Here is a 27,148-nt window from a genome sequence, read left to right as displayed (position 1 = left end):
AACATGGAAACAAATTTCTGTAGAAACAAAAATAATATAAGAAGGGTTCCCATAAAAACAGTATTAGTAATCCATCATGAAAACTGCAATGCATTTTCAAAAGATTTATATTTTTGAGCTCATAGGAGAGAAAGGATGATGCAACCAAAGAGGGGGGAAATATCATCACCAGCAACTATGGATTATAATGGGAGAACTACAGTTAGCTGAGAACTTTTTCCCATCTCTTTACCAACAAGTACTCTTATCCAAGAGTATTTTTCCTTAATAAATGAAAATAAGAGCATATTTTTTAAGTGAATGTGAACTCAATCACACTCTTTCACACTCCACAATACACTCTCCCAGTCCAGATCATTCAACCTATCTGTGACTCCTCTCTTACTCTTCATATATTAACAGGGAGCAAATATTAATACAATTCTACCTCCACAAGTTGTCTTCTCCCCCAGACTTTGTCCTTCCTATTCACCCCACGATCCCCTCCAGCATGTATAGTCTACAGAATCAGGTAAATTTTCCCTATCTAGGCCCAGTCTACAGTCCCATTTCATCTGTCAAATACAACCTAATTTGAAATCACTCCATTTCTTAACCGTGTCTGACTTCCTATCTCAGGGACCCTGCCAAAAATATTCCCTCATCCTGCTGCCGAAAGTATTCCTTTACCCTAGAATGCCCTCCCATTCCTGCTATCAAAAATCTTAAGTCTTCAGAGGCCCAAATCAAATGCTACTTTCTTCATGAAACTCTTAGACCCCTTGGTTGAAATTAACCTTTCTTTGACAATCTCAGGACGCTTTGAGATTAATTTGGGACACTCCTCTTGTTTACTTCCCACTATACTATGAGTGCCAAAAAGCAATTTACCTCTGCATTTAGTGCCATCTACTGTTCAGAGCCTTGCACACAGCACACACTCAACACATGTTGACAGAATTGCTTTTCTAATTTTTTTTCTTCAACATGAGAGTCTTTAATCTGATGTATCCCCAGAACCTAGTGCTTCTAAAGAAGCCAAATCCACTAAGCTGAACAATGTCAGCTGCTCCACCAACTGTCCCATTAACTACCTTTTGTTCTTCTGTTTAATTCAAGATCAAGGATGTATGCAAGCAGAGAATCCCAACACGGATCCCTAAACCAAAATCTACAGGCAACACTAAGCTTTTCCCTAAAGCTCCCCCAGGGCTTATGGATAAGCCCAGTCACTACACTGGCTGTGGAAAGCTACACATCATAAGAACTGTCACCTCTAACACTTTTCTCCACATGGGAGGGAAAAGGTAAGTCATGCCAATGCATTATCTGGATTCACCCACTTACAGAAATATCCAGAAAACTAAAATTACCATTATGAAGGCCAAAGAGGAAAGGTCATCTCTCTAAGAAATGGTGAAGCAGCAAAATGACGAACAGTTCATTCACAGGTTGCTGGACCCGGTGAATAGCATCCTGAAAGAGCAGCATATCTGCATTTATTGTACCTATATGTGTGTATATGCATATACACACGAACAGGCCAAATCCTTCCAATTCCTCATTCTACTTACAATCCAGCCCAAAGCCGGACCACCTATCTATCATTAGCACGGGATAGGACTGAATTCATGAGACCAACTGACAAGTTTTCTGGTGAACTCAGAAGTAAGTCTTGCATTTCACAGAACTTTATTGAATCATATTTTGCTAAGAAGATATGCTAGAAAGAATTCCTAATCAACTTCAAGAAAATCAGATCATTTCCATCAAAATGGAAGGACAATTAAAATCACACTTTAAGGTCTAAAACTGATTTCTTTACACTAGAAGAAAATTCTTAGTACAAGGAAGAAAGGAACCAAAAAATGAGTAATAGACGAATACAACCTTTCTGTGACGGACCTGATAATCACTGGTATAATATGCACACTTGACTGCTGGCACTTAGACTTCTGTGTCACTTGTAGGAGGTTGCCCCTCCTATATATGCCAGGCCATAGAATCATATTGCTAGGCTTATTACAAAAACTATTTTAGATGGATATTTCTGCTTTCTAAAGCAATCAGGATATTTAAGAGTCAAAGGTCAAGAATACTGAGATCTTTTAGGGAGAAAGGAATCACTGTCCTAGGTGTTTAAAAAAAAAAGATAACAATTATCATCTCATCAGACATTCTTTAATGACATCACTTCAATGTATCAGTGCTATAGAAAAACAGTTGATTCACCAAGACTCAAATTCCAATCCTAGCTTTTTACTCATTTGACAATGAGCTTGGCATTCAACAGTCTGAGCCTTGAGTTTCTCATATATAAAACAGGACAACTTAATAATTCTTCAGGTTCCTTCCAGTTCTGATTAACCATGACTGAATTCAACCAGTCATCTACAAGGTGGGACTCGGGCCTCTGGCAGTAGTAAGCTAAAGTAATCCTTTTCATCACACTTAAAGCTCTCTTACTGAGGTAAAAGAAAGATATGTCTATAATTTAGTGTGGACAGAGCAACACAATAATGTTATAAGACAAGGCATTTTTGACACGAGACACAGTTATATTGTGCAAAGCTTCAGTGTAAAAAAAAAAAAAAAAATCTATGAAGAGCATGATGCAAGGTTCTCTGTGATCCTGTACCGAGAACTGGAGACAAGATCCTGGAAGAAATCCTGGAAGGACAGTGCTTTAGCAAGCTATCCTGGGACGGAGCCAGCAAAATAGGAGCAAAGGAACTGCCATTCTCCACACTCATCCAGCCTGGCCTGCTTCCATGCACTTGTGTCACTATACAAATAACCATGGACTCACTCCAGTTTTAAGGAGGAGGAGAAGGAGCTGCAAGTCTGGTACCACTGAACAAAGAAGTCAAAGAGAGGGATGATGTGCAGCAGTCCCAACAGACGAGTAACTGAGGAAGAAGTGAGGGGAGGTCAGGTGAATTAAAAGCCTGAAATGGAGAAGTCTAAGTTGAAAAGTTGTCAGACAAAGAGTGGGAAGAAGTGAGCTTAAAAAAAAAAAAATAGTAATGGAATTCTAACACAAACATACAGAAGAAACAGTTCAAAAGGAAGTGCAGGGTGGTAACAGGTAAATGGTGCAGTCGGAAAATGTGTAAGATACTTAGTGTTGTGCCTGCAATATGGAGGTAATGTTAAATGAACAGAGGATGAATGAATGACAGAGAAGAGGACCATTCAGTCAAGACGTAAGTGAGAAAATTGCTAAGAGATAGCACTGGTATATAGTTACAGTGAAGAAAAGCAGTTACGCTATGTGACTGACATTCAAGACTGATAATTATGCTAATGGAAAGAAAAAACACTGGATCTCCTGTAGTAGAAACCAAACAGACTGAAAAGAAGCATAAAACAGGAAAAACAAGCATGAAATACTCCCAGAAAAACAAAAGACACTGGGAACAGTTTTACCTTGAAAAGGAGCACAAAATATGTTGTATGTTGGATATTTTAAAATTGTATTTTCCTAGGTTAGGAGACTTCTTCAAGTGTTTTCACGCCGAGCTGGCATAAATTCAGGAGAAGAAAAAAAAGGAGAAGATATTGTACAAAGTACTAAAAAAGAGTCAGAAAATAGCGAAATTTCTATGGCAAGCAGCAGAAATCCATATTTAAATGGTAACAATTCTAATCCCAATAAGACAGAAGTCTTTAAAATAAAAAAGTCTATTTTAAAGACAATTACCAACCAAAAACCATACTTATTTTAAAGCAATATGTAATAAATGCAATAAAAATGCATAAGTAGCTCAGAACTGGGAATACTATTTGGAGTTTAACAAAATGGTGTTTGAGCTGTAACACAACTGAAACATAAAGAATCCTGTTTCCTGAGAATAATTCTATTTCTGCAGAAATGTGACTCCTCTGAAAAACAGTAAAAATAAAAGAAGCTATCCTAATTCTGGAGTACTTTACTAAGTTTTTAAAAGAAAGCAGATAAAAATCTAAGTGAAGAAAAACAAATCCAATTTGTACCAAGAATTTTAATAACCTGATTTGTTTATGCTGGAGGGTTTCCTCAGCCCTTCATTTATTTAGCTTTGGTGATTTCTGAACTAATCTCCTTTTAACTACTTGGAATAAAGTATCTGGTTTTTAACAGAAATGTGACTGATCTAATATATGACTGATAATGATGAGCTAAGTAATGGAGTATTTGATGTAAAATGTAGTTCTCTCTGGGATATGTTTCAAATTCCCACTCTAGGGGACATGTGACATTCAACTCTGACATTGAATCTGGGGCAGGAGTGTATGCACACTGCACGCCACAGATCAAATTCAGCCCTGTTTGTTTTTGTATGTCCTGCAAATTAAGAATAGTATTTACATTTTTAAATAGTGGAAAAAAAATCAGAAAATAAATATTTTACAAAATGTGAAAATTACACGAAATTCAATTTTCATTGTCCATAGGTAAAGTTTTATTGGAACACAGCCACACTCATTTGTTTGCATATTTATTATGTATGCTTGCTTTTATGCCACAGTGACAGAGTTGAGTAGTTGTGACAGTGACTGGAAAGCCTAAAATATTTACTATCTGGTTTTTTACAAAGAAAGTTTCTGATCTCTGGTCAAGTGTGAATTAGACGAGCAAGGAACTCAGGAACAAGAGCTTAATCAACATTAAAAAAACAGTAGTAATTTAAAAACTAAGAATTCTTTGAAAGCTGATGAAAACAGGGAAACTATATTTCAAGCTGTTTGTGACACATTTAGTAAAATGTAGAAATCTATGAATGCACTAAAGTGCTCAACTAAAGAACATCTGATAAGAACAGGTCAAAGGATTTGTGCCACAAAATACTGTTGCCATTGAATCTGAGAGGGGAAATGGAAGTATTTCTAGGCCTTCCAAATTCCTGGTCTTTTTCAAGAGATTCATAGACATTTAGCAGAACTATAGCAGAACTACTGTGCACGTTTGGGTAAAGACATATAAATTTGTACTTTTAAACACTTAAAATTGTTGTCAAGAACCACTTGTTTAATCACTTGTAAGAATTACTGAAATTGTATAAATAAAGTAAAAGTAGTCCATGAAGGTTTATCTGTGGGTCGATTTGTTACACAGTCTTCAAGTACAGAACACTGACTATTGATGCAGCATGTGCTCTTTCTTCTTCTCTTCCTCTCATGTTTTAAAATTTATCCTGTCCCTGTTTTTGCCCTTGAACATCTTTTCTTTTTTTTTAAAGATTTTGTTTATTTATTTGACACAGAGATAGAGTCAGTGAGAGACAGAAAAGAAGCAGAGAGTGTGGGAGAGGGAGAAGCAAGCTTCCTGCTGAGCAGAGAGCCCGATGCGGGGCTCGAAGCAGGGCTCGATGCAGGGCTCGACCCCAGGACCCTAGCTAGGATCATGACCTGAGCTGAAGGCAAGATGCTTAACGACTCAGCCACCCAGGCATCCCTCTTGAACATCTGTCAAAATAATACTACTTGCATTTTGGTTGAACCACACTGATATATAAATTCCACAATGTAAGCATATGTTTCATCCTCTAATCCATCAGTGTCTAAAGTAAGGTTAAGCATGAGAGTCCAATAAATGATTTTGAAGTTGATTCTCTGTTGTATGTCATTAAAATGTACTACAAATATTCCAAGTCTGAATTCTATATGCAGAGACAATGTTTTACTACTACTTTACATCTACTATGCATGGCTGCCTATAGGTAAAATTAACATTGTGAAGGTCTAACTTTGGTATAAGAAGAGGGGAAGAAACCAAACACTTGAATTATTCAGGTTTAAAAGATCCAAGGCGTTCCCCTACTTCATCGTTTCTAGGAGGAATTCAGCATAGATAAAGCAATGTGATTTGAAGGAGATGATATAAAACAATACAAGAACAACGACAAAAACTTTTAAATGCTCATTTCAGCAATCTCAAACAAAATGACCAATTACATTGATTCTAAGTAACAAAAGCTGTCACCACAAAGAATTATCAGCTCATTATAAAGCAAAAGTCTGTATTCCCCTTTCAAAACAAAATTTATAAAACTAAATTCAAATACGGTTAGAATAAAAGGTTAGTATACAGAGTTATACAACAAGGATTTTCAATGTATTTTCAGAAAGGGAGAAGCAGCGCCTGTCAAATCTGTCAAAAACCTGAGCAAGATTTTGACAATTCTTCTAGTGAACTAAATTTCTTTAGATGTGGAACTCCTATGTTGAGGTCTTCAAATGTGGCTATGAAACATTAACAATCAATTACTTAATGAACAAATTCTTAATGAGTGCTTTCTAAGGACCCAGATACTACTCTAAGCACTGAGTATGCAGCAAAGAACTAGATAAACAAATCCCTGCTCACATTTGGCTTACAATCTAGTGTGGGGGATCATACCAGAATGTAATAATTTAACAATGAAATGTAATCTATTAGCAAATGTAATCATTTAACAAGGCAAATAACAGTTGGTGATAAGTGCCCTGCTGAGAATTACCATAATGTGATGATATAATAGACCAACTAGATGGCTACTCTAGACTGGCTGACATGGAATGCTTTTCTTTCAGTGATATCTGAACTGAGGTCTTAATGTTCAAAGAAAAGGCTAGCCATTTGAAATACTGGAGAGCCCAGAAAGAAAAAGGAACACCTACTGTAAAGGACTAAGACAGAATGAAGTTGCCCTGTTGAGGCACAAAATAAAGGCTGGTGTGGGTGGAAGAGCATAAATTAGAGGGGAATAAATAGTAGATGTGGCAGACATCAGTCCTAATAAGTAACCTGGGTTGTATTATATGTGTCAGATGAAGCCACTGAAGGGTTTGGGCAGGAATGAGATCTGATCACTCAGGCTGCTAATTGAACAGTCCAAAGAGGAAAAAGACAGAAACTGGGAGCCCTGTTAGGAGTTTACTGCAGTAGTTAAGGCAAATGAAGATGGTAACATGTACTCTGATGGGTAACAGAGGAGAAAAATGGAAAAAAAGCATTCAGGATGTCTTAGAGTTAAAGACTTGATAGATCAGAGAGTAAGACCTTTGTTTGCTTTCATTTGCATTCGACATTCTAGTAAATAAGCAGACTTCAAGAAGACAGCCAGGTATGAGTCTAGAGCTCTAGGATGAAGTTTGACTTTCTGGCAAAGATTGTTCTCAAAGCCCAATGATACAGTCCGCTTATTTGTATCTCTGACTAATCAATGTTCTTTAGAAGAGTAAACTTTAGGAGAGTAAGAGTTAATAGACACAATTTGAAAACAATGATGTATATAAATAAATATGAGCCTTTTTTAATTGATAAAGGATTGTTATTTTAGAGATGAGAGTCTTAACATTGATAATCAGAATAATTATCTTTGAGAAACTTAAGTGCACAGGCTAGTTTCAGATTGCCTGCTTATGAATCCCAGCCTCCCCACTTACCAACTAAATAACATTGGGCAAATCATTTAACCACTTAGTGCCTCAATTTCCTAACCTGTAAAATGGGAATGATAGTAAATACATCATAGTGTACTGGTGAAGATTAAATGAGCTAATACACATGAAGCAATCAAAATATTATGTGCCAGTATCTGGCACATAACCACCACTCAACAGGTTAGCGTTATTATCTACAGTCTCCTTATACTGTACATAGAAGTGTGTTCACACTTCAGTTTTCTAGTTAGATGCTTGGTAAAGAAGAATCAAATATTCAGAATAAGCTAGGGAAGCACATGCAAAATCCTCTTCAAAAAACAGAGGCTGAGAATTTGGCAGATTGCTAAAACATCCTCTTTAAAAGTAAGCTGTAGGGGTGCCTGGGTGGCTCAGTTTATTGAGTGTCTGACTCTTGATTTCAGATCAGGTCATGATCTCAGAGTCATGAGATCAAGCCTTGCCAGGATCTATGCTCAGCAGGGACTCTGCTTGAAATTTTTTCTCTCTCTCTCCCTCTGTCCCCTCCCTGGGCATTTTCTCTCTAAATAAATAAATAAAATCTTAAAAAAAAAAAAAAAAAAAAGTAAGCTATACATGTGCCAGTCATTCCTAAATCTCTTATCTCTAGCCTTGACCCAACCCTGGAGCTCCAGATTCATACACCCTGCTACCTGCTGGACACTTGACTTGCTAACTTAAGAGGCATATTATTGGAATAAAAAGGGAAAACAATCAATATTCTCTTCAGTAAGTGAATGATCAAGTGACCAACTCCAACTGCAAAAACTCTTGGCTCTGCTCCATAAGTAACAAAATCCCTGCTGGGAATGACATTCTCAGTTTTCAAGCAACACTGAGAAAGTGCCTAGTTTAGTCAACTACATGAAACCATGGGCATTGTATCTGTTCATTTTAGCATTAAGGTTTTGCAATTATGATTCTAATGCATGTATTATTTACTATAAATAACCTCAAATAATCCCTTAAGGTATGCAGGGAATAAGGAAATAAGTAAAATGAAATGTCGGATGTCATTAGATGACTCCTAGACTCTGTTACCTGAACACACTGGCTGAATACTCTTCAGCACACACAACTCTCAGTGGTCTTATCCTGGACCAAGACTCCAATCACCAACAATGATGTCAATAGGGTGACATCCTAGGTAGATTAGGACAGTCCCAGAAAAATTCTAAGCATGGCCTTTCATTCTTAAAAGTATTTAATTGGGTGAGAAATTATATGTCTATCTACATACATGATCACCAAAAACTCTGTATATCTAGCAGCATGCATACATTTATTCAGCTAATCTCTCTCAAACACCCGGTGCCAGGTCTCATGTTGGGCTCCAGTAAAATGCAGAATTCTAGCACAAGAGTGGAAGTTCTGAATAGCCATAAGATGTATGCAAAAAAAGGGTCATATGTACAAGATCAAGAGTTTCAGTAAGAGTCTCTGAATTACATTTCCTTAGACAATAAGTAGATAGCCGGGTATGTTAGACAGATGTTTTACATAGTGTGTATCAGTGTTTGGGAATCTGTATGTTTGTACAGTTTGCTTTCAGAAAACATGCAAAAGAATTCATGACCATGAATGCTGAGCCTTTGTTATAGATGTAGATTGTTAAAATGGCTAAATGCTTCTTGCTACCATAAGCGTGAATGGAAAACAGATGGTAAGGAAAGATGTTTACTTTTATAAGCAAGTAGCACAGCACACAACAGAAATAAAGGCATCATTATAACTATCTTTCCTTTCTCTGACTTAAGGCACTATTTCTCCCATGACTTTCAAAACAAAAATACAGTTCACACATTTTAGGCTGATCTTTCCCCCATTAACATAGGTAGAATCAGGAAATCTGAATTGGTTTGTTGTGATTTTTTTCTGAATTAGAAATACCATACAGATTATTTAGCAAATCACTGACAAATAATCAAGCATATCTCAAAGAAGCTTACATGCTCACTATACTAAGAAGAAGTTAACAAAGCAAATACCCCTGATACATTTAAAGTCAGCAATTTTCAAATGTTAACCTTAGAGTTAGAAGGAATCTAAGAAGCAGGGTGCCTCTAACATACTATCTTGATGGGAATCCTGGTAACTTACATGAAAGATGCTATAAATCCAATGTTTAGAACAGTTGGTTTGTTAAAACGCTTAAAAAGATAATCTCTGAGGACACCTCATTTTACTGATCATGATACTGAGGCCCAGTAAAAACACATTGTAATAGTGGATAAAGTATGACTTTGAAACTCAGGCATACTTGTGTAATCTCTTCCCAGATCTCTTCTTTGCTGTGTGTTTCTAAGAACATTACTGAACTTTTCTGTTTCTCATCTATAAAAGTGAAAGTAATACATATCTTTTAAACATATTATGAAGATTAAATGAATTTATGTTTATGAAAATATCTGGCATATTAAAGACACTCAATACACATTAATTTCTTTCCTTCTAAAGGGTGACCAACTTGAGAGACATGGCCAGTAATGGGCAAGAGGCAAGGCTAGAATCAAGAAATAGGATCCCCTTTACCACTCAAAAGGAATTCAGTTATTTCTTAAACGATTTCTATACTTAAATCACATCCTAAAATATAGCCTTAAATACCTGAGTTGAGGGGGGAAGGGTTATCAAAGTAAATGTGTAACACTACAGCCTGCAAGAGATATTTCTTAGAAACAAAGTAGCAACCGAGTTAGGAAGTTTACTGGAGGAAGTATTACACTGGCTACCTTTTTAAAAATGACATCTACTCAATTTGTATCTGAAGGCAACTCTTCTGGAAACAATGTTGTAAAATTTTGCAGCTTTAATGGATACTTCACAACACATTTCAAAATTAATGTTTGCAGCAAGTATGTATCAAGTGTCAATCATTTGCAGTGCCTGGTGGACAATATGACATGGATAAGACTTTGCTTTTTTTTTTCCTAAAAAATATCTTAGAACCTGGTAGAGAAGAGAGGTAGACTTTGAAGAACAATTGCAAAACGTAATTGTATACTAAGCCTCATGGAACTTGAAAGGTTCAAAGTCAGCCTGTGGTGAGCAGTTACTAAATGCCACCTACTTAAAGATAAAATATCCACCGCATTGGCAGTGGGTACACGTAGCATAGTAAGTTGTTTGAATTAACTAAATTCTAGTCTTGCTTCCGACACCAACTAGCGACGTGAACTTGTGAAGTTACTTGATATCTTTAGGTCTCATGCGTCTCTTCTGTAAAATGGCTGAGTTCAAAAGGATGATTGGTTTCTAAACCTCCTTCAGGATTTAACAGTCCAAATAACAAGATGAGGATGATAGCAAGAAAAACCATAGCTTATATTTACCTCGCACATATTCTGTGCCAAGCACTGTGCTAAAGTGCATCGTATTTATTGTATTTATTTAATCTTCATGATAAACTTATGAAATTGACATTATTATCCGTAATTTATAGTTGAGGAAAGGGAACCGAAGCAGTATTAGTGCGGCCAGAGTCTCCATTTGTTTTTGTTTTCTTAAGATTTTATTTACTTGACACAGAGAGAGATAGCCAGAGAGGGAACACAAGTAGAGGGAGTGGGAGAGGAAGAGGGAGAAGCAGGCTTTCCCCCCTCCCCCCGCCCCACCCCAAACAGGGAGCCCGATGAGGGGCTTGGTCTCAGGATTCCGGATTCATGACCTGAGCCGAAGGCAGATGCTTAACGACTGAGACACCGAGGTGCCCCAGAGTCTCGATTTGAGCAGAACCACTCTGAATCTAATCCAGGAGTTACCCTTAACCACTACGCGCAAACTCTCTGAATTCACGAAAAATCTACCTATTAAGTAACACGTAAAAGGAAAAACTTTCCTTCAGGGTCTTTCCTGACAGGTGGGTAGACCTGAGTTAAAGCCACACTGTTCACCCAGTAATAAGGCTCCCGCACCACTTCATTCCCGACGCTCGCGCGCTCCCACAGCTGGGCACACCACCGCGGGGCCATAAATCGTGACCGCCAGAGCTGGCATGGGCAGAGGCTCACCTAAGGACGCGGGGGGGGGGGGGTGGGGTTCGGTCAGGGGAGGCCCCGCAGCCGCGCGGGCAGAGTGGGTACCTGGGCTGCTGGCTGCACCTGCAGGCTGGTTCTCCCACCACTCGTCTCCAAGGTCGTCTGCCATCTCCAGTGGGACTAGTTGTGAGCGGACCACCAAGGGAAAGCGGACAGTGGCAAATATTCTCCTTGCCTCCAAGCCGAAAGGCCAGAGTTGGCAACCAGCACGCGGAGCCTCTCCTCAGACACCGTCGCCTCCGCCCCGCGGTAATGACGTCACACCTCCGCCCCGCCTCCCCGTCCCAGGCGCTCATCTCGTCGCAGTTTCCACACAAGTGCTGATGAAAAGACTCTGTCAGGTAACTCAAAATAAATCCTCACAAAAGCATAAAGACAAGAAAATGAAACCCACCAAAGATTATTATCTTTTTAAATAACTTCTTTCAAAACATTTTGTCTCTTCTTCTTCTTTTTTTTTTTTTTTGTTCGAAAAACTATTGACGAAAGGGTGAAACAGGATGCTAAGACAATTGTTCTCTATTCGGTTTCAAAGGACTCCTGCCGCGGGAGAAGAGCGGAGCACGTGGTTGTGTTTTCGTTTGTGTGCGTTGGGCCGTCCGGTGTGTATAGTTTGCTCCTGGGAAACGTGTGCAAGAATTCATGACCATGAATGTTGAGCCTTGGCTGTAGATCTTTGTGCTGCTATTTTTAGACCGTGTAGGTTAAGAAAATTTGATTGGTCCGGAAGGACTCGCCCACGAAAAGACTTTAGTGGTCCGGAGGCTGAGAGTCCTCGGTCTCCTTTACTTCTGAAACAAGAGGAGCGAGTCAGTTGCTGCTTAACTACAGGTAAAAAACCTACAGAATTTCTTGTCTTAAAATTCCAGCGCGAAGTGGCAGAGATAGGATTAATAGATTATGGAAAAGGAAAGTTAGATAAGAAATACGAGCATGGAAGAGGAAGTGTCATGACCAATAAACAGGTTAAATGATGTTCTGTCTCCTACTAACCATAGAAAATAAAAGAGAGACCTCAACGAGACACTGTTTTTCATGCAGTAAATTGACAAAATTAAGGAAGTCTGACATTACCAAATTCTAGAGTACATGCATCAGTGGGATTTCCTTCACCTTACTGGTGTGAATGTAAATTGGTAATAACCACTTGGAAAAGCAATTTGGCACAATCTTATAGAAGTAAACCTACACACCTCATGATCCAGCAATTTCCGCTCTTAAATATTCACACTTGGGAAACGGTTGGATACTACAGAACATTCACAGCAGCATTGTTAGTAACAGCAAAAAAGTGAAAACAACTGAAATATGTTTGTATAGGAAAATAGATAACTATGTTATAATATAGCCATACAATTCAGCATAGGAAATGAATCAACATACGTAATTATGTGGATATATTTTGGAAACATAATGCTGAGTTTTAAAATGTCAGCTGCCATTTTATAATGTTCAAATGCAGGGAAAACCAAAAATTGTTTAGGTCAAAAAGTACATATGTGATTTTAAAGAAAGAGAATAGTAAACACAAAATTTAGGCTATGGAGTAACCAGGAGATGCGATTAAGAAGAACAAAGGTAAATGTAACTGACTGGCAAATGTCCAATTTAGATAAAGTGGAGAGTTCATAGATATGCATTGAATTCTTATGGTTTATAACTTATAGACATGTTACATATATTTTTGTGGCGTTTAATAGTATTTATTTATCTAATTTAAAAGATAAGGGAAAATTCACTTAGAGGAAAAAGACATTTTCAGTAGTTAAATTAGATGCTATGTAAGAACTCACTAAGAATTCCAATTAGTGACCCAGCATCTCAAACAACACTCAAAGCTTCCAGACAGTTCTGCTGCCTTTCCCATATGATTTCCTTTTCCCACTGTTCCTGATATTATCCCAGATCAGGCTTCCTTCTGTGTCCTGGATCCCAACTCCCTTTTACCTTCTAACCTCTTCCACTTCAGTAAATGTGAGTACCATCCTTCTGGTTGCATTGTCGTCATCTGATTCATTGGTAAGTTTGGAGGGATCTATCTCCAAAATATATCCCAAATCTAGCCATTTAACCAACCATCTCATCACTTCCACCACTATAGCCTTGGTCTGAGGTAATCATTCTCTTCTGAGCCACTGTAATAGTCTTCTAACCTGTTTTTCTCTTGTTTTCTCTTGTCCCACCTCAGTCTTACTTCCACACAGAAAGTAGTCAGAATCATTATGTCACTCCTCTTAAATGCTTTATTCATCTCTTATCACACACCCACTCATCTTGGGGATTAGAATTGCATCTTTCTTGTTCACCACTGTGACCTTAGGACCACGAACAGTACCTGGCACACATAGACACTGACAATATATAGATTGCGTGACTGAATTTGAACTTCTTTTATTCTTTATTGTTTTACTTACTACGTAACCTGTTAAGTTTGTTTCCCAAGTCAGCTTCCTTTCTGGTGACAGATATAAAAAGTCAGCAAACTAACGCCCCCAGCAAATGCAACCTATCACCCAGTAGGTGAGGATAGTCTTTACATTTTCAATGCACTGCTGAAAAACAACAACAAAATAAAACACATCAAAAACCAGAAAGAAAGGAAGTAAGGAAGAAAGAAAAAAAAGAAAAGAAACATGTAACAGAGACTGTGTCCCTGATGTATTTATACCTGGTCGTTTACAGAAAAAAACTTATAGCCAGCCTAAGCTGTATATTCATTTAACTGCTCTCTTGATCAGTGAATTGACATCCTACTTTAGAAACTCATCTGTTGTTGTAAAATTCTGTACCCCAGTATTTGATTACCTCATCTAACATGGAGAAGCTCAGGTTGAAATAGATCTGTATCTTCTTCTTTCTGTATGATTTCTAAATGAGTATTAGGAGAATTTATAAGAGGAAGCATTCACTTCCCAGCAGAGTGCACTGAGAAGCCTTCATAAAGGACGTGGTACTTGAATTTGACCTTGTCAATGGATATTGATTGGCATATTGTTTGGACATGTCATTTAATCTTGGTGGGCTTCTCTTTGCTCATAAAGGGAATGAATTAGATGATTCTTGAGTTCTTCCACCTCCATGCCTTAATCTTGAATATCCAACCAAGAATTCCAGATATTAGTGTTCATTAGATGCAAAGGATGTGATGGAAATACTGTTTTAGGAAAGCTAAATTGGTGTCACCATTCAGGGCAGATAATAAATTTGAGTGGAGCTTTCCACCTGGTATGGGTATGTTAAGCTACTGATTCCCTCAGTCTTAGAGACAATTCCCTGGGCCAATTACTTTAGGTTGAAGATAGCCTCATCTCTTCACTCCAGTGTTGACGAAATATTGCTATTTTCTATGGGTACCATGATGTAAAAAGTTTGGGAAAGACTGGATTAGAAGGGGGAAAAAAAGTTTAAAGGCTGTTTTGTGAAGACTCACCATACAATGAAAAGAGTTTAATGAAAACAGGGGTTCTTTGTCCTTGAGCCCAGTTTATATATGTACCTTAGGGAGTCCATGAAACCCTGATGACATATTTAAACTTTTGCATCATGTGGACAATAGTAATGACAGTAACAACAACAGCATGATTCAGGTACCTTTCTAAGCACTTTATGTCTTAATTTATCTAATTGTCATAGCTCCATAAGGTACTTTTTTGGATCAAGTATTTTCCATTTACCATTCTCTACCCTTCTGTCACTTAGAAGGCTGATGTAAATCTCCTTAATCCCTGAATTCAGATTTGGGCTCAGCAAGTTGGAGGCATCAGTAAGAAATCAAAGAATGAGAGAAAAATGACTCCCTGTATTGTTATCTTTTCCAGGCTGGGACTAGGCTGTCACAAGCAGAGGTCTAGGATACAAAATTTAAAGAGGCACTCACTCTCGGTCTGGCACTTGGATGAACCTGAAAGCGAGTGCCTCCTAAGTGTTCTGCTGGATATACCTGCTTGCTTTACAATTGACCTTGCCCTCATCCGTCCATTGGAGGCCAAGTCTCTCTCAGACTTAGGGGTAATAATGGCACTCCACCGTTGCCAGCCCTTGGGTTTTATACCATCCTTTGTTTTCCTAACCCTACCTCATCTGCATAAATGCTTCCTTTACTAATTTTTTTTTTTATTTGTGCAACTTAAAGGATGCATTTTTTCCCTGCTTGGATCCTAACTGATAGGTTTACTGCCATAGTTTAGGTTCCCCTAAAAGCAGAACATGGATACAAGTAGTTTATTTAGGATATGATCTGATGTGGGGGAGGGGGCAGAAATAAAGACAGGGAGAGTGAGATAAGGAAGGAAGGATGAATAGTAAATTGGTTATATAACTGGCTCTTTATCCTGTAAGGGACCCTCTGAGAAACAATGTAGACTGCCTCGGAGTTATCCACAGGAGTAGGATATCCAGGGCATCTGAGTGGCTCAGTCAGTTAAGTGGCTGCCTTTGGCTCAGGTCATGATCCCAGGGTCCTGGGATGGAGCCCTGCATCAGGCTCCCTGCTCGGCAGAGAGACTGTTTCGCCCTCTCCCTCTGCTAGCTCCACCACTTGTGCTTTCTCTGTCAAGTAAATTAATAAAATCATTTAAAAAAAAAAAAGGAATAGGATATCCACTGACTGCCATCCACTATTGGTTGAAGGTTGTCCCCAGGAATTTGAATTTCCAGATACTCTCGGGCTATGCTGCCACTGAAGAAAGCCCTGAGGCAGAAGAGCAGAGTTATGTAACTCAGCATGCTTGAGGTGGAATTCTAGCAGCTACCCAGAACTTTTCTCCATCGCTGGACTGATTTCAGAGTGGGCTGAGGGGCACAAAAACATCTTCTTCACGTTTGTACTGTTAGTTTCTCTATTTTATAGATGGTGAAACTAAAGCTGGGGAATTAAGTAATTTGGCTCTAGTCACCCATCCAGTAGGTGGCTTCCCATCTGCCCGTGGCTTTCATAACTCAGAGTGATCTGTGACCCCAAAATGACCCATATCCAATGGACTAGGAAAAAAATAGTATAGAAGAGAAAGAAGAACTGAAGTGAGGAACATCACTGTCAATTTGTGAAAAATAGTTTGGAAGTAAAATGGTGAGGAAGAGAGGACAAAAAAATAGTTTCAAGTCCTAAAAAGTGAAATATGATATCATCTTTGATGAAACTAGCAAAACAAAAATGAGGGAATAGTTTGGGGGTGAAATCATGAGTTTGATCTTAGACGAAGTAGAATCAGATGACAAGTCAATAAATAATTTCAGATGATAAAAGTGCTATAAAAGAAATAAGCAGCACTTGTGACCTGGGTGGGAGAATTAGGAGAGGAGCATGGCAAGAGAGGAGGATGGAAAGACAGGCAGGGACCCTGAAGGGCTTCTTCTGCATGGTAAGGATTTCAAACTGGAGAACATGAGAGATTTTTAGGCCAGAAGATCTGCTTAAATTTTTCAAAGCTGGCTAGAGTGCAGTAGGAGCAGGGGCAGGCTGGAGACTGTGGCAGTCGTCCAAGTAAGATGGCCATTGCTTGGAGTATGATGGTGAAAATAGAAGGAAAGAGACTGGTTGAAATTGCTTAGACAATGTGGAGAAGAGGAAATGATTCCCAGCTGCAGTGGACAGACTGTATCCCACCTCCCACTCCAATTCCAAATTCATATGCTGAAATCGTAATCCCAGTATGACGGTATTTGGAGAGGGAGGGCCCTCATCAAGAGCCTGACCATGCCAGCACCACGAATTTGGACTTCCAGCCTCCAAAGAAGCTTGTTTGTTGTATAACTACCCAGTCTATGGTAATGTGTATGGCAGCCTGAAATGACGAAGACATTGCACCTTCACTATTCAGACGTGAGGTGGAGGACGAGAGCTCAAAAGCCCAGGGGAGAATGGCTAGAGAGGGAAGAGCAGAGCTAGGCAAATGTGATGTCATGGAAGCAAGGAAGAAGAGTGGTCCCCAAACGAGGGTATGCTGCTAAGAGTTAAGGAAGAGAGGGGAGAATTATAGGGGTCAGGTTCTCACAGAGAGGAACACTTAAAGATCCAAAACCAATGGGGACATACAATCTCACGGGAGCAGGGCCACTTCATTCAATGAGATTTGATGGCATTCCTGTCTTGTAGCTTCTATTTTCTCAATGAATTCTGAGACCTAATAATGATACAGGATTGTGGTTCCCAATTCTGGCCATGTAGTGGAATTTTCTGCTAAGATTTATTAAAAATACAAACTCCTGAGTACTGCCTCCCAGGGGTTCTGATTGAGTAGGTCCGAGATGGGGCCTGAGAATTCAAGAATGCTCTGGAGATCTGATGCACTGCCAGTTAGGGGAATGAGAGTTCTCTGGCATTCAATTGCATTTTAATGGCAAAAATGACAGAGAATAAATGAATTAGGTGGGTTGCCATATCTTTCTGCTAATGTGTTTTTCTTGATTTATCTAGTGAACCTTTATAGTGATTTTGTCCACAATAAATAACCACTGAAACACCCTCTCTCCCCTTCCCATCTCCACCATCTTTTACATCTATGTGAAATCAAGGGTTCTCTTGGGATTTATTTATTTTATAACGTGAGTCCATCTAGATTTGGTTTATGTATATGGTGTTAGGGTTGAATCCAATTTCACTTTTCCTCCCAGCACCATTCATTTAAACAGTCTTTCCTTTCTCCAGTAATCGGCAGTGATAGCTCTATCATAAACCTAGCTGATCATTTGTTTAGGGGGCAGTTTTAGGACCTCATGTTCTGCTCCACTGCTCAGTGTCTGTCTTTATTCAGATGTCACATTGTCTTCAATAGCCTTTTCATTATTTTCCATACTTCTGTATCTTTGTATTTACCTTCAGGCTGAAATTCCCAGTTCACTATCTCTTCACTTATAATAATATGCCATGCTAAACCCCTTAGATTTAGAATAGATCATATATTTATTCTGGGAAAACTGCTCCTGTATTCCTCCTTTACTCTCACACTAATACCACACTGACCATGCCTCTGACACCGGATGTGTGGGGTTTCCATAGATCAAGTAATTCTCTGTGACACCACACCAGCTCGGTGTCCTATAATTCAGTTCAGTTCTGATGCCAACCAGAGTTAGCAATGTGAGATAGCAATGTTGCATTTTTTTAAAGCAAAAAAATGCTTTGATGTTAGCACAACCCTCAGAGGGTAAGAGCTTAGTCCTGTAAGACTGCCCACCTTCCACCTTGGATGCCAGTCTTAGGTTTCAGGTTGTCACCTGTATTTCTGACCTATTGGCTATAATCAGAGGTTACCATGACCCCCTTGTTGGATTTGATCATTTGCTTGAATAGCTCATAGCACTGAGACAAATACTTTTGTATGTCAGTTTTTTATATGAAGGATACAGATGAACAGAAAGATAAAGATAATGCATAAGGTCCAAAATGGTCCCAAGTACAAGAGGTACTGTCTCCATGGAGTTGGATGTGTTCACCAACCTGGAAGCTCTCTGAACACCACACTTTTGGGATTTTTATGGAGGCTTCATCTTGTAGGCATGACTCATCATTCACTTAATCTCCAGCTCCTTTCCCCTTCCTGGAAGTTGGAGAGTGAGGCTGAAGTTTCCAAACTTCAAATTATGACTCGGTCTTTCTGGTGACCAGCCCCTTCTAGGAGCCTACCACATGGTACTTTATTAGAAAAAAAGACTTTATTATCATGCAGGAAACTCCAAGGAATTTAGGAGTTCTGTGTCAGGAACTATGGTCAAAACCCAAATATTAGAACAGAAGATGCTCCTCGTGCCTTTATCACTTAGGAAATTCCTACAGTTTTAGGAGTTCAGTGCCAGGAACTGGGGACAGAGAATTTGAAGCAATACTGTGAATACCCTGCTCTATTTTCCCTTGGTCCATGTCTAAGCTTCCTTGCAGCTATGGTAGACCATTTTCATCATGCTGACAGCTGCCTTCCTTGAACATCCCTACTGTCTGCTTCTCTGACATCATGGGAGCTTGTTGAGCCCAAGATTTAAAGAAGTTAGTACTCCCAAGGGCAACTCTAAACCAAACGGGAATAGGCATTAGTAGATAACTGTTCCAGGTTCTCTGTCATTCATTTTTTTTCTTTTATATATGTATGTATGTATTTATTTATTTATGAGAGAGAAAGCACAGAAGGAGAAACATACTCCCTGCTGAGCAGAGAGCCTGACAAGGGGCTCAATCCCAGGATTTTGAGATCATGAACCCCTGTCTCTCTTTCTCTCAAATAAATAAATCTTTTAAAAAAATGCTTTAAGGGGTGGCTGGAGAGCTCAGTTGGCTGGGTGTCTGCCATCCGTGCAGGTCATGATCCCAGGGCCCTGTGATCTAAATCCACGTGGGGAAAAAAAAAAAAGCTCTGCTCAGCGGGGGGCCTGCTTCTCCTTCTCCCTCTGTCTACTGCTCTCCCTGCATATGCATGCTCTCTCTCTGTGTCAAATATGTAAATAAAATCTTTAAAAATAAATAAAAATTTTTAAAATGCTAAAAAATTTTTTAAAAGGGCATTTATCAGATGTCAGCTAAGTTAGGTGACTCAAAAGGCTACCAGTTGCTGTTGTTGTTGTTGTTTTTAAAGATATTATTTATTTGAGAGAGAGAGATCATGAGCAGGGGTAGAAGAAGCAGACCCCCCCACCGAGCAGGGAGCCTGATGCGGGACTCAATCCCAGGACCCTGTGATCATGACCCATGCTGAAGACAGACTTTTAACCCACTGAGCCACCAAGGCGCCCCAAGGCTATCAGTTTTGAGAAAAGAGGGCCCAGCACCACTTCCAGGTTGTAATATGAGCTGCTCTTGCATTCAGTTCATAATGATGTGGCAACCTGTAGGTGCTAGGTGACAGATAATGATGCTGTAGGGAATCTGGCTGGACCTAAACGGAGAATCATAGCACAAACTCCTAGAGTTCTAGAATAAGGCCATGCCTTCTATAGCTCAACTATTCAAAATGCAACCACTGGCTTGATACTTTGTTGTAGTAGAAACTGAACATTTGACAATGGAACATCAAATGATTATATGAACAGAGCTGTCCCTTCAAGATCTGGGTTTGGTAAGGTTGGGTACACACATCAACAGCTACTGAACAATAGGAATGGTTTATATAAGATACATCTAAGCCCGCCCAGAAGTCAAAAATAAGATAAATAAACAATTGGTTCAGGTCACCATGTCTCTTGTATTCCTCAGCTCACACCTGCAGCCTCATGGGGGGGGGGTGTTCCCTATGACCAACTGATGATAGAGGAAAATTCTCAAGACTGGTTCAAGCTTGGTTATGTTGGTAGAACTGACAATGGTGGGAGGTAGAACTGCTACTATTCTACCATCCCACTTGGGAAGGGGCCATAAAGGACAGTGATGGACAGTGGGCAGAACTTCAATATGTACATTGAACCATCTCCTCTGAATGGCAAGAGAAGTCTGAGATAAGGACAAACAATCCTGAGCAATAGTGAATGGTGTGGTTGAGTGTGTCAAGGGCCTGTAAGATACAGTATTTGAAGTTCAATAGCAAAGAGATATGGGAAGAGGTATGTGGAGGTACCTAAGGGAGTAGGCAAAAGTGTGTGGATTTTTGTGTCCTATGTCTAGGCCCACCAGAAAGTATCTACCACAGACAAGACACTAAGCAAACAGGTAGACATATGGCACATTGTATTTTCCAGAGATAGCCACCAATATTTCCCATCTGTCATACTTTCCTTACAGTGTGACTTTGACATTCCTACCTTGAGATGTTCATGTGGAACCCAGGTGTCGTGCTATCAGAAAGCCCAACATAGCCTGCATAGAGAAACAACATGCAAATAACATATGTAGGTGTTCTTGCCTACAGCTCAGCTGAGGTCTCTGGACAATCAGCATCAATAGCCAGACCTGTAAATGAAGATACCTCTTGGTGATCCTAAGCCCCAGCCATTTATTCACCCTGTGTTGTTGTCCTAGACATCACAGAGCAGAGAGAAGCCATCCCCACTATGTCATCTACAAAATTCCTGACCCACTGAATTCATGGTAGAAAAAAACCTGCGAGTGGAACTGCTGTTTCTCTTTGCACCATGAGAGGGAGATGATGTTCTTTGGGGACCTGCCTATTCCTAGAACCATGTTGGCTTTCCTTTTTTATTTATTTTTATTTTTATTTATTTATTTTATTATGTTAGTCACCGTACAGTACATCATTAGTTTTTGATATTGTGTTCCATGATTCATTGTTTGCATACAGTACCCAGTGCTCAATGCAATACATGCCCTCCTTAATTCCCATCACCGGGCTCACCCATCCCCCCACCCTTCTTCCATCTTAAAACCCTCAGTTTGTTTCCTGGAGTCCATAGTCTCTCATGGTTCATCTCCCTCTCTGATAAACCCCCTTCGTTTTTCCCTTCCTTCTCCTAATGTCCTCCATGCTATTCCTTATGTACCACAAATAAGTGAAACCTTATGATAATTGTCTTTCTCTGCTTGACACATTTCACTCATCATAATCTCCTACAGTCCCATCCATGTTGATGCAAAAGTTGGGTATTCATCCTTTCTGATGGCTGAAATATTCCATTGTATATATGGACCACATCTTCTTTATCTATTCATCTGTTGAAGGGCATCTCATCTTGGCTCCTTCCACAGTTCGGCTATTGTGGACATTGCTGCTATGAACATTAGCATGCATATGGCCCTTCTTTCCACTACATCTGTATCTTTGGAGTAAATACCCAGTAATGCAATTGCTGGGCCATAGGGTAGCTCTATTTTTAATTTTTTGAGGAACCTCCACACTGTTCTCCAAAGTGGCTGCACCAACTTGCAATCCCACCAACACTCTGAGAGGGTTCCCCTTTCTACACAACCTCTCCACCACTTACTATTTCTTGTTGTGTCAGTTTTTGCTTCCTTCTAACCCAGACAGGTTATGTGCCTAGAGTGCCAGTGAAAGTTCCCTTTCTTGCCACAGGCTTGGTGAGGCCAGGTGGCTGAAGTAAAACTTAGTTTTGTTTCTTTCATAACTTAAGTATGTATGGGTTCTATAAAGATCCCTTCATTTATAGGAAGAAAAACCCTATTTTTAACTTCACCTTTGGAACCCTAAAATTGTCATGCACATTTATTCGTGAAGAAGAAAGGAACCTTAAGTCTAGTTTGTACTTTGGAGCCACTGGATGAGGTGGACTGTCTGGCAGCCAGGTCTTAATTCCCTACAGGGTAATCTTTGCTGAAGTAGAGAAGGGGCAGTTAAGTGGCAGTCCCCACAGAGGTCTGCCAGAGCTTGCCTGGCAGAGGCTGGGACTTGCAGCTTTTTAGACTCCTTACCCACTTGGTGAACACTGTGCGGAAACTTGGAGGTAAGGGAGGCAGCTGGAGGTCATTTCCAGTTCTCTTCTTTTCCTCCTACTTTTGTTTAACTACTTTTTAAATTTGTGGTAAAGTGAGCGTAACATCATGTTTACCATCTTAGCCATTTTTAACATGATAGTTTTTAACATTGACAATTTTATGCAACTATCCCCACCATTGATGACCAGAACTCTTTTTTCTTGCAGAATTGAATCTCTGGGGATGCCTGGGGGGCTCAGTTGTTGGGCATCTGCCTTTAGCTGGGGTCATGATCCCAGCGTCATGGGGTTGAGCCCCATATCTGGTTCCCTGCTCAGCCAGGAGTCTGCTTCTCCCTCTCCAGCTCCCCCTGCTTGTGTTCCCTCTCTTGCTATCTCTCTCTGTCATAAATAAATAAAATCTTAAAAAAAAAAAAAGAATCAAGTCTCTGTATCCGTTAAGCAATAATTTAACATTACCACCTTCTTCAGCTCAGGGCAGTCACCCTTCTGTTTTCTGTCTATGAATATGACTAGATACCTTATATAAGTGAAATCATACAACATTTGTCCTGTGCTTGGCTTATTTCTCTTAATATAATGCCCTCTGGGTTAATCCACGTTGTGGCATGTGTCACAATTTCATTTTTTTTTGTTTTTTTAAGCCTGAATAATAGTCACTTGTATGTGTATACCACATTTTGTTTATCCATTCATCCAGCAGTGGACATTTGGGTTGTTTCCATCTTTTAGGTATTGTGAATAAAGTTGCTATGAACATGGGTGGACATCTGTGTGAATCCTTGCTTCCAGTTCTTTTGGGTATATACCCAGAAGTGGAAATGCTGGATCATATGGTGGTTTTACTCTTTGTTTTTTGAGGAACCACCACACTGTTTTTCACAGTGATTGCCCTATTTTACATTCTCATCAGCAGTGCACAGGGGCTCCAATTTTTCTCACATCCTCGCTGACACTTATTGCCTGCTTTTTTTTTCCCCCCACTGGTCGCAACCCTAATGGGTGTGAGATGGTCTCTTTAGTTTTTAAAGTCACATATATCTGCCCTCTTATCTCCTAAGGGATAGATTTGCTAGAACCTGTCAATATAGTCCTCTGTAGCCGGCTGTTTCTATTGCCTTTGGTAGTGATAATATCCAAGAAATAACTGAGAACTGGTTATCTCTCTTTCTCTTTTGAGGCAAGCTAATATCCTGAGCCCTCATTGGTAGTTGCTTAGACAGGTGAGAACTTTTATCTTCTGCCTTGTGGACCATGAAGCCAGATGCTTGAGTTAAAATCCTGGCATTGCCATTTGTTAGATCTTAGGCAAGTTATTATGGCACATTTTCATTAGCTATAAAATGAAGCTAATGATAGATTACTACGAGGAGTAACTAGGTTAATACATAAAAACACTTGAGACAGTTTCTGGTACATGGTTGGCACTCAGTCAATAGTAGCAATTGTTACCCCTCTCTACCACACCCTACTGCTTCATCCACTCTCCCAACTGTTGTAGAAGATCGTTACTATTATTACTTACTATTTTATAGTATAGGCACAAAAGCTAAAATTTAAAGAGGTTAAATACTTGACTCAAGGTGACCAGCTGTTAAATAGAAGAGTTGAGATTTTTTTCCTTTGAGTCTGACCTCAGAGCCCTTTCCTAACGGTTCTATATTGATGGCTCCAGTTTGGTAGAGCAAATGATGAAGACAGCTTCATTTTGATGGGGAAAGGTGACTATTATTAATAGTAGACCATTGGAGACTGGTAAACATTCCATCAGATTTTCCCCATTGTGTCTCTCATCTCATGAATAAAGAGCAGATGTGAACACTGCTGCCAGCCAGTCACTTGTTAAATGAAAAGTGACTTGGCCATGCTCATTACAAAATTAACTTTTAAGTCTTAGTTTTTTAACAAGGTATGTGAAATGTGAGTCTCCACAGGATTCATAAACTTTAATTTAGAAGAGCTTTTGATTTTAATAAAAATCTATTTTTACTTGCAGTAAGATAGTAAAAGAAAAAAAAATCTCTGGAATTGTTCTGGATGCCTTAAAGGAAAATTTGATTAGATAGTCCCGTGTTTCAGTAACACAGATGAGAAACTTCTGAATACCTTATTAAAATGGAATGATGTGCCCCACTTTTGATTTAAATTCCATTACACTTATCTCCAGGAATTAGCAAAAAAATATTTTTCTGTTAATAAAAATCAATAAGAGCTTTTTGATATCATAAAAAAATAAACTTGTTTGAAGATCAAATTTATCCTGACCTAAATATTGGTTTTGAAAATGAAAGAAAGCATCAGAAATTCTGTGTAACTCTTTGCTAAAAGAAAAATAACCTCAAGTCTCTTACTCCATAGATATTTTTCTTCTTCATGATAGAGAATGATGTGAACATTTGTGTTTTTAGAATCACAAAAACCATTAAGGAGAAAGCTTTTCTGAAATGTAGTGAATCATGATTGATTTGGATTCTTTGTTGGCCCTGTATACTTAAAATTCATTGTAATTCTGTATGGATTGGGATGATATTTATATTTGCTATTATCTATTATGAAGGATTTGTTAAATAAATTCTTGCAGGAAGAAAGGAGGATATTTTAAAGCAATTTGATGATTTTTGTCTGCGAATGTTGCTACTAATTTCAAGCTGGTCTTTTTCTCCCATATTGTGGTAGGCCACCATGTCTCTTCCCAAGCTCATGGATCCACCTTTCATCTCCCTGCCAAATCCACTTGTGGAACACAGGCATCTTACTCCCACTAACAGGGAAGTCCTATAAGTCTATAAACAAGCTGAGCATCTTCTCATTTCCCTGCTTGGAGCAGGCGGTGCTGGTGGATCATCAATTTTTGTCCAGGGTAGGTACCATCCCAGTCTTCCAGGTGTATGAGTCAGAAGAAACCACCTTTTGGGCCAAGCTTTCTTCTCCCTCCTAAGGCCATCCTGGGATTGACCCCAAGGTCACCTCAGTCTTTGAACTGTCTCTTTAGTTTTCCATTCTTCTTTATTCCATTTCCTTGCCCTTGAAATAGCTCCATTGTTTTGTAGTCCTTAAACCCTGACACCTGACCTGATATGTGACCTTTACTCATGAGACTTATTTAGGACTTTTTGCTGTCAACCCATTCTCGCTTTTCTGAATTGAAGCTGATCTGATCTCCTCATTGGTTTTACCACTTGTAATTCACCTTCTTCATAGAATCATCAAAGTAACTTTTCTAAAATACTTTCATACCATTTTCCCATTTAAGGGATGTCTTCTTAGGGCATATTAGGTAAAATATAAATGCCTCTTCCTTATATGTAAAGCCCTATATCATTTGACCTTTCTTTGGTTTTTAACTTGATTTCCTCTACTAGTCCTTGAATAGATTCTCTGATCTACTCAGGCCATATCCATTATCCCAGCGGTCTTGTCCCCAACCTGTCCCAGAAAATACACACACACATACACATGCACACTCACAGAATACCAGTTTCCTCTCTACATCTGAAACTGATGACATACTATATGTTGGCTAATTGAATTTAAATTAAAAAAAAAGTTTCCTCCTCTCTATTAGAGGAGGAGAGCCTATTCCTCTTGTGATTTCCTTTGCTATTCAAATTCCATCAAATTAAAAATGATTTCTTTAAAAATCATCTCCAAAAGCCTATCTGTTATTAGGTTTCATTCCAGTTGAATTTCTAAATAACTTGGAATATATAATCTGTATAACCTTAGAATCCCAGAGCTGGGTTCAGTTGCAACTCATATCAGCTTTAGCACTGCCTCCCACACACAGCAGCCTTGAGAGATTCATTTTTCTTTCTTCCTTCCCACTTGGTACTGGACAAGCACTCTGGTTGGGCCATGGATGAATGATGAAAGAAGGTGCCTGCTCTCAAGGACCATATGCTCTATCAAATATGGGCAACAGAAATAGGTCAGTTACAAGGCAGGAGGAGTGAAGGGACAGAAGACTGTACAGGGCAGGATGGTCACAGGGGAGAAGGCGACTAACACTGAGCAGGAGGGAAGAGGAAGTGATGCTTGAGCTGTGTTTTGAGGGGTGAGGAGGAATTATGGAGGAGACGTCAGCATGAACTGGTCTTTCACTTTCAAAATCTAGCCTGCCTCCAGTCTAGAGTGCATCCAATCAGCACCACACCACCTCACAGTCACCTGGAAGTTAATTTCTTCTTTAACAAAAATATGAATTTCCTCCAAACAGAAGATAGTTTTTTTGTTTGTTTGTTTTAAGAAGGGTTATGTTCTCTGTTGCTTTTGTATCCTTCACATTGCCTAGTGGTATTGAGTGCAAAGTAGGGACTACTTTGCATTTTCTTTTAACATAAAAGAATGCCTGAGTGCCATTGTGATGATGGGTTTGC

At 39.3% G+C, this 27,148-nt stretch overlaps 2 protein-coding genes across 5 annotated transcripts in view; one reads left to right on the top strand and one right to left on the bottom strand.

Annotated features, from left to right (window-relative positions):
• FILIP1L (filamin A interacting protein 1 like) overlaps positions 1 to 3,899 on the top strand; it is a 113,601-nt gene extending 109,702 nt beyond the window's left edge. For all 3 annotated transcript variants that reach the window (XM_044251208.1, XM_044251206.1, XM_044251207.1), the window contains one exon: positions 1,099 to 3,899. In XM_044251208.1, coding sequence (XP_044107143.1) covers positions 1,099 to 1,243 — 145 coding nt within the window. In that variant the 3' untranslated portion in view covers positions 1,244 to 3,899. The remainder of the gene's footprint in view (positions 1 to 1,098) is intronic.
• Positions 1 to 11,700, bottom strand: part of CMSS1 (cms1 ribosomal small subunit homolog) — a 389,957-nt gene extending 378,257 nt beyond the window's left edge. For both annotated transcript variants that reach the window (XM_044251209.1, XM_044251210.1), the window contains exon 1: positions 11,490 to 11,700. In XM_044251209.1, coding sequence (XP_044107144.1) covers positions 11,490 to 11,553 — 64 coding nt within the window. In that variant the 5' untranslated portion in view covers positions 11,554 to 11,700. The remainder of the gene's footprint in view (positions 1 to 11,489) is intronic.
• Positions 11,701 to 27,148: the final 15,448 nt, after the last annotated feature.

This window comes from Neovison vison, chromosome 6, assembly GCF_020171115.1.
Source record: "Neovison vison isolate M4711 chromosome 6, ASM_NN_V1, whole genome shotgun sequence".
Lineage (NCBI taxonomy): Eukaryota > Metazoa > Chordata > Mammalia > Carnivora > Mustelidae > Neogale > Neogale vison.
Note: the sequence above shows the minus strand (reverse complement) of the source record. Positions and strands in the feature narration are given on the sequence as shown.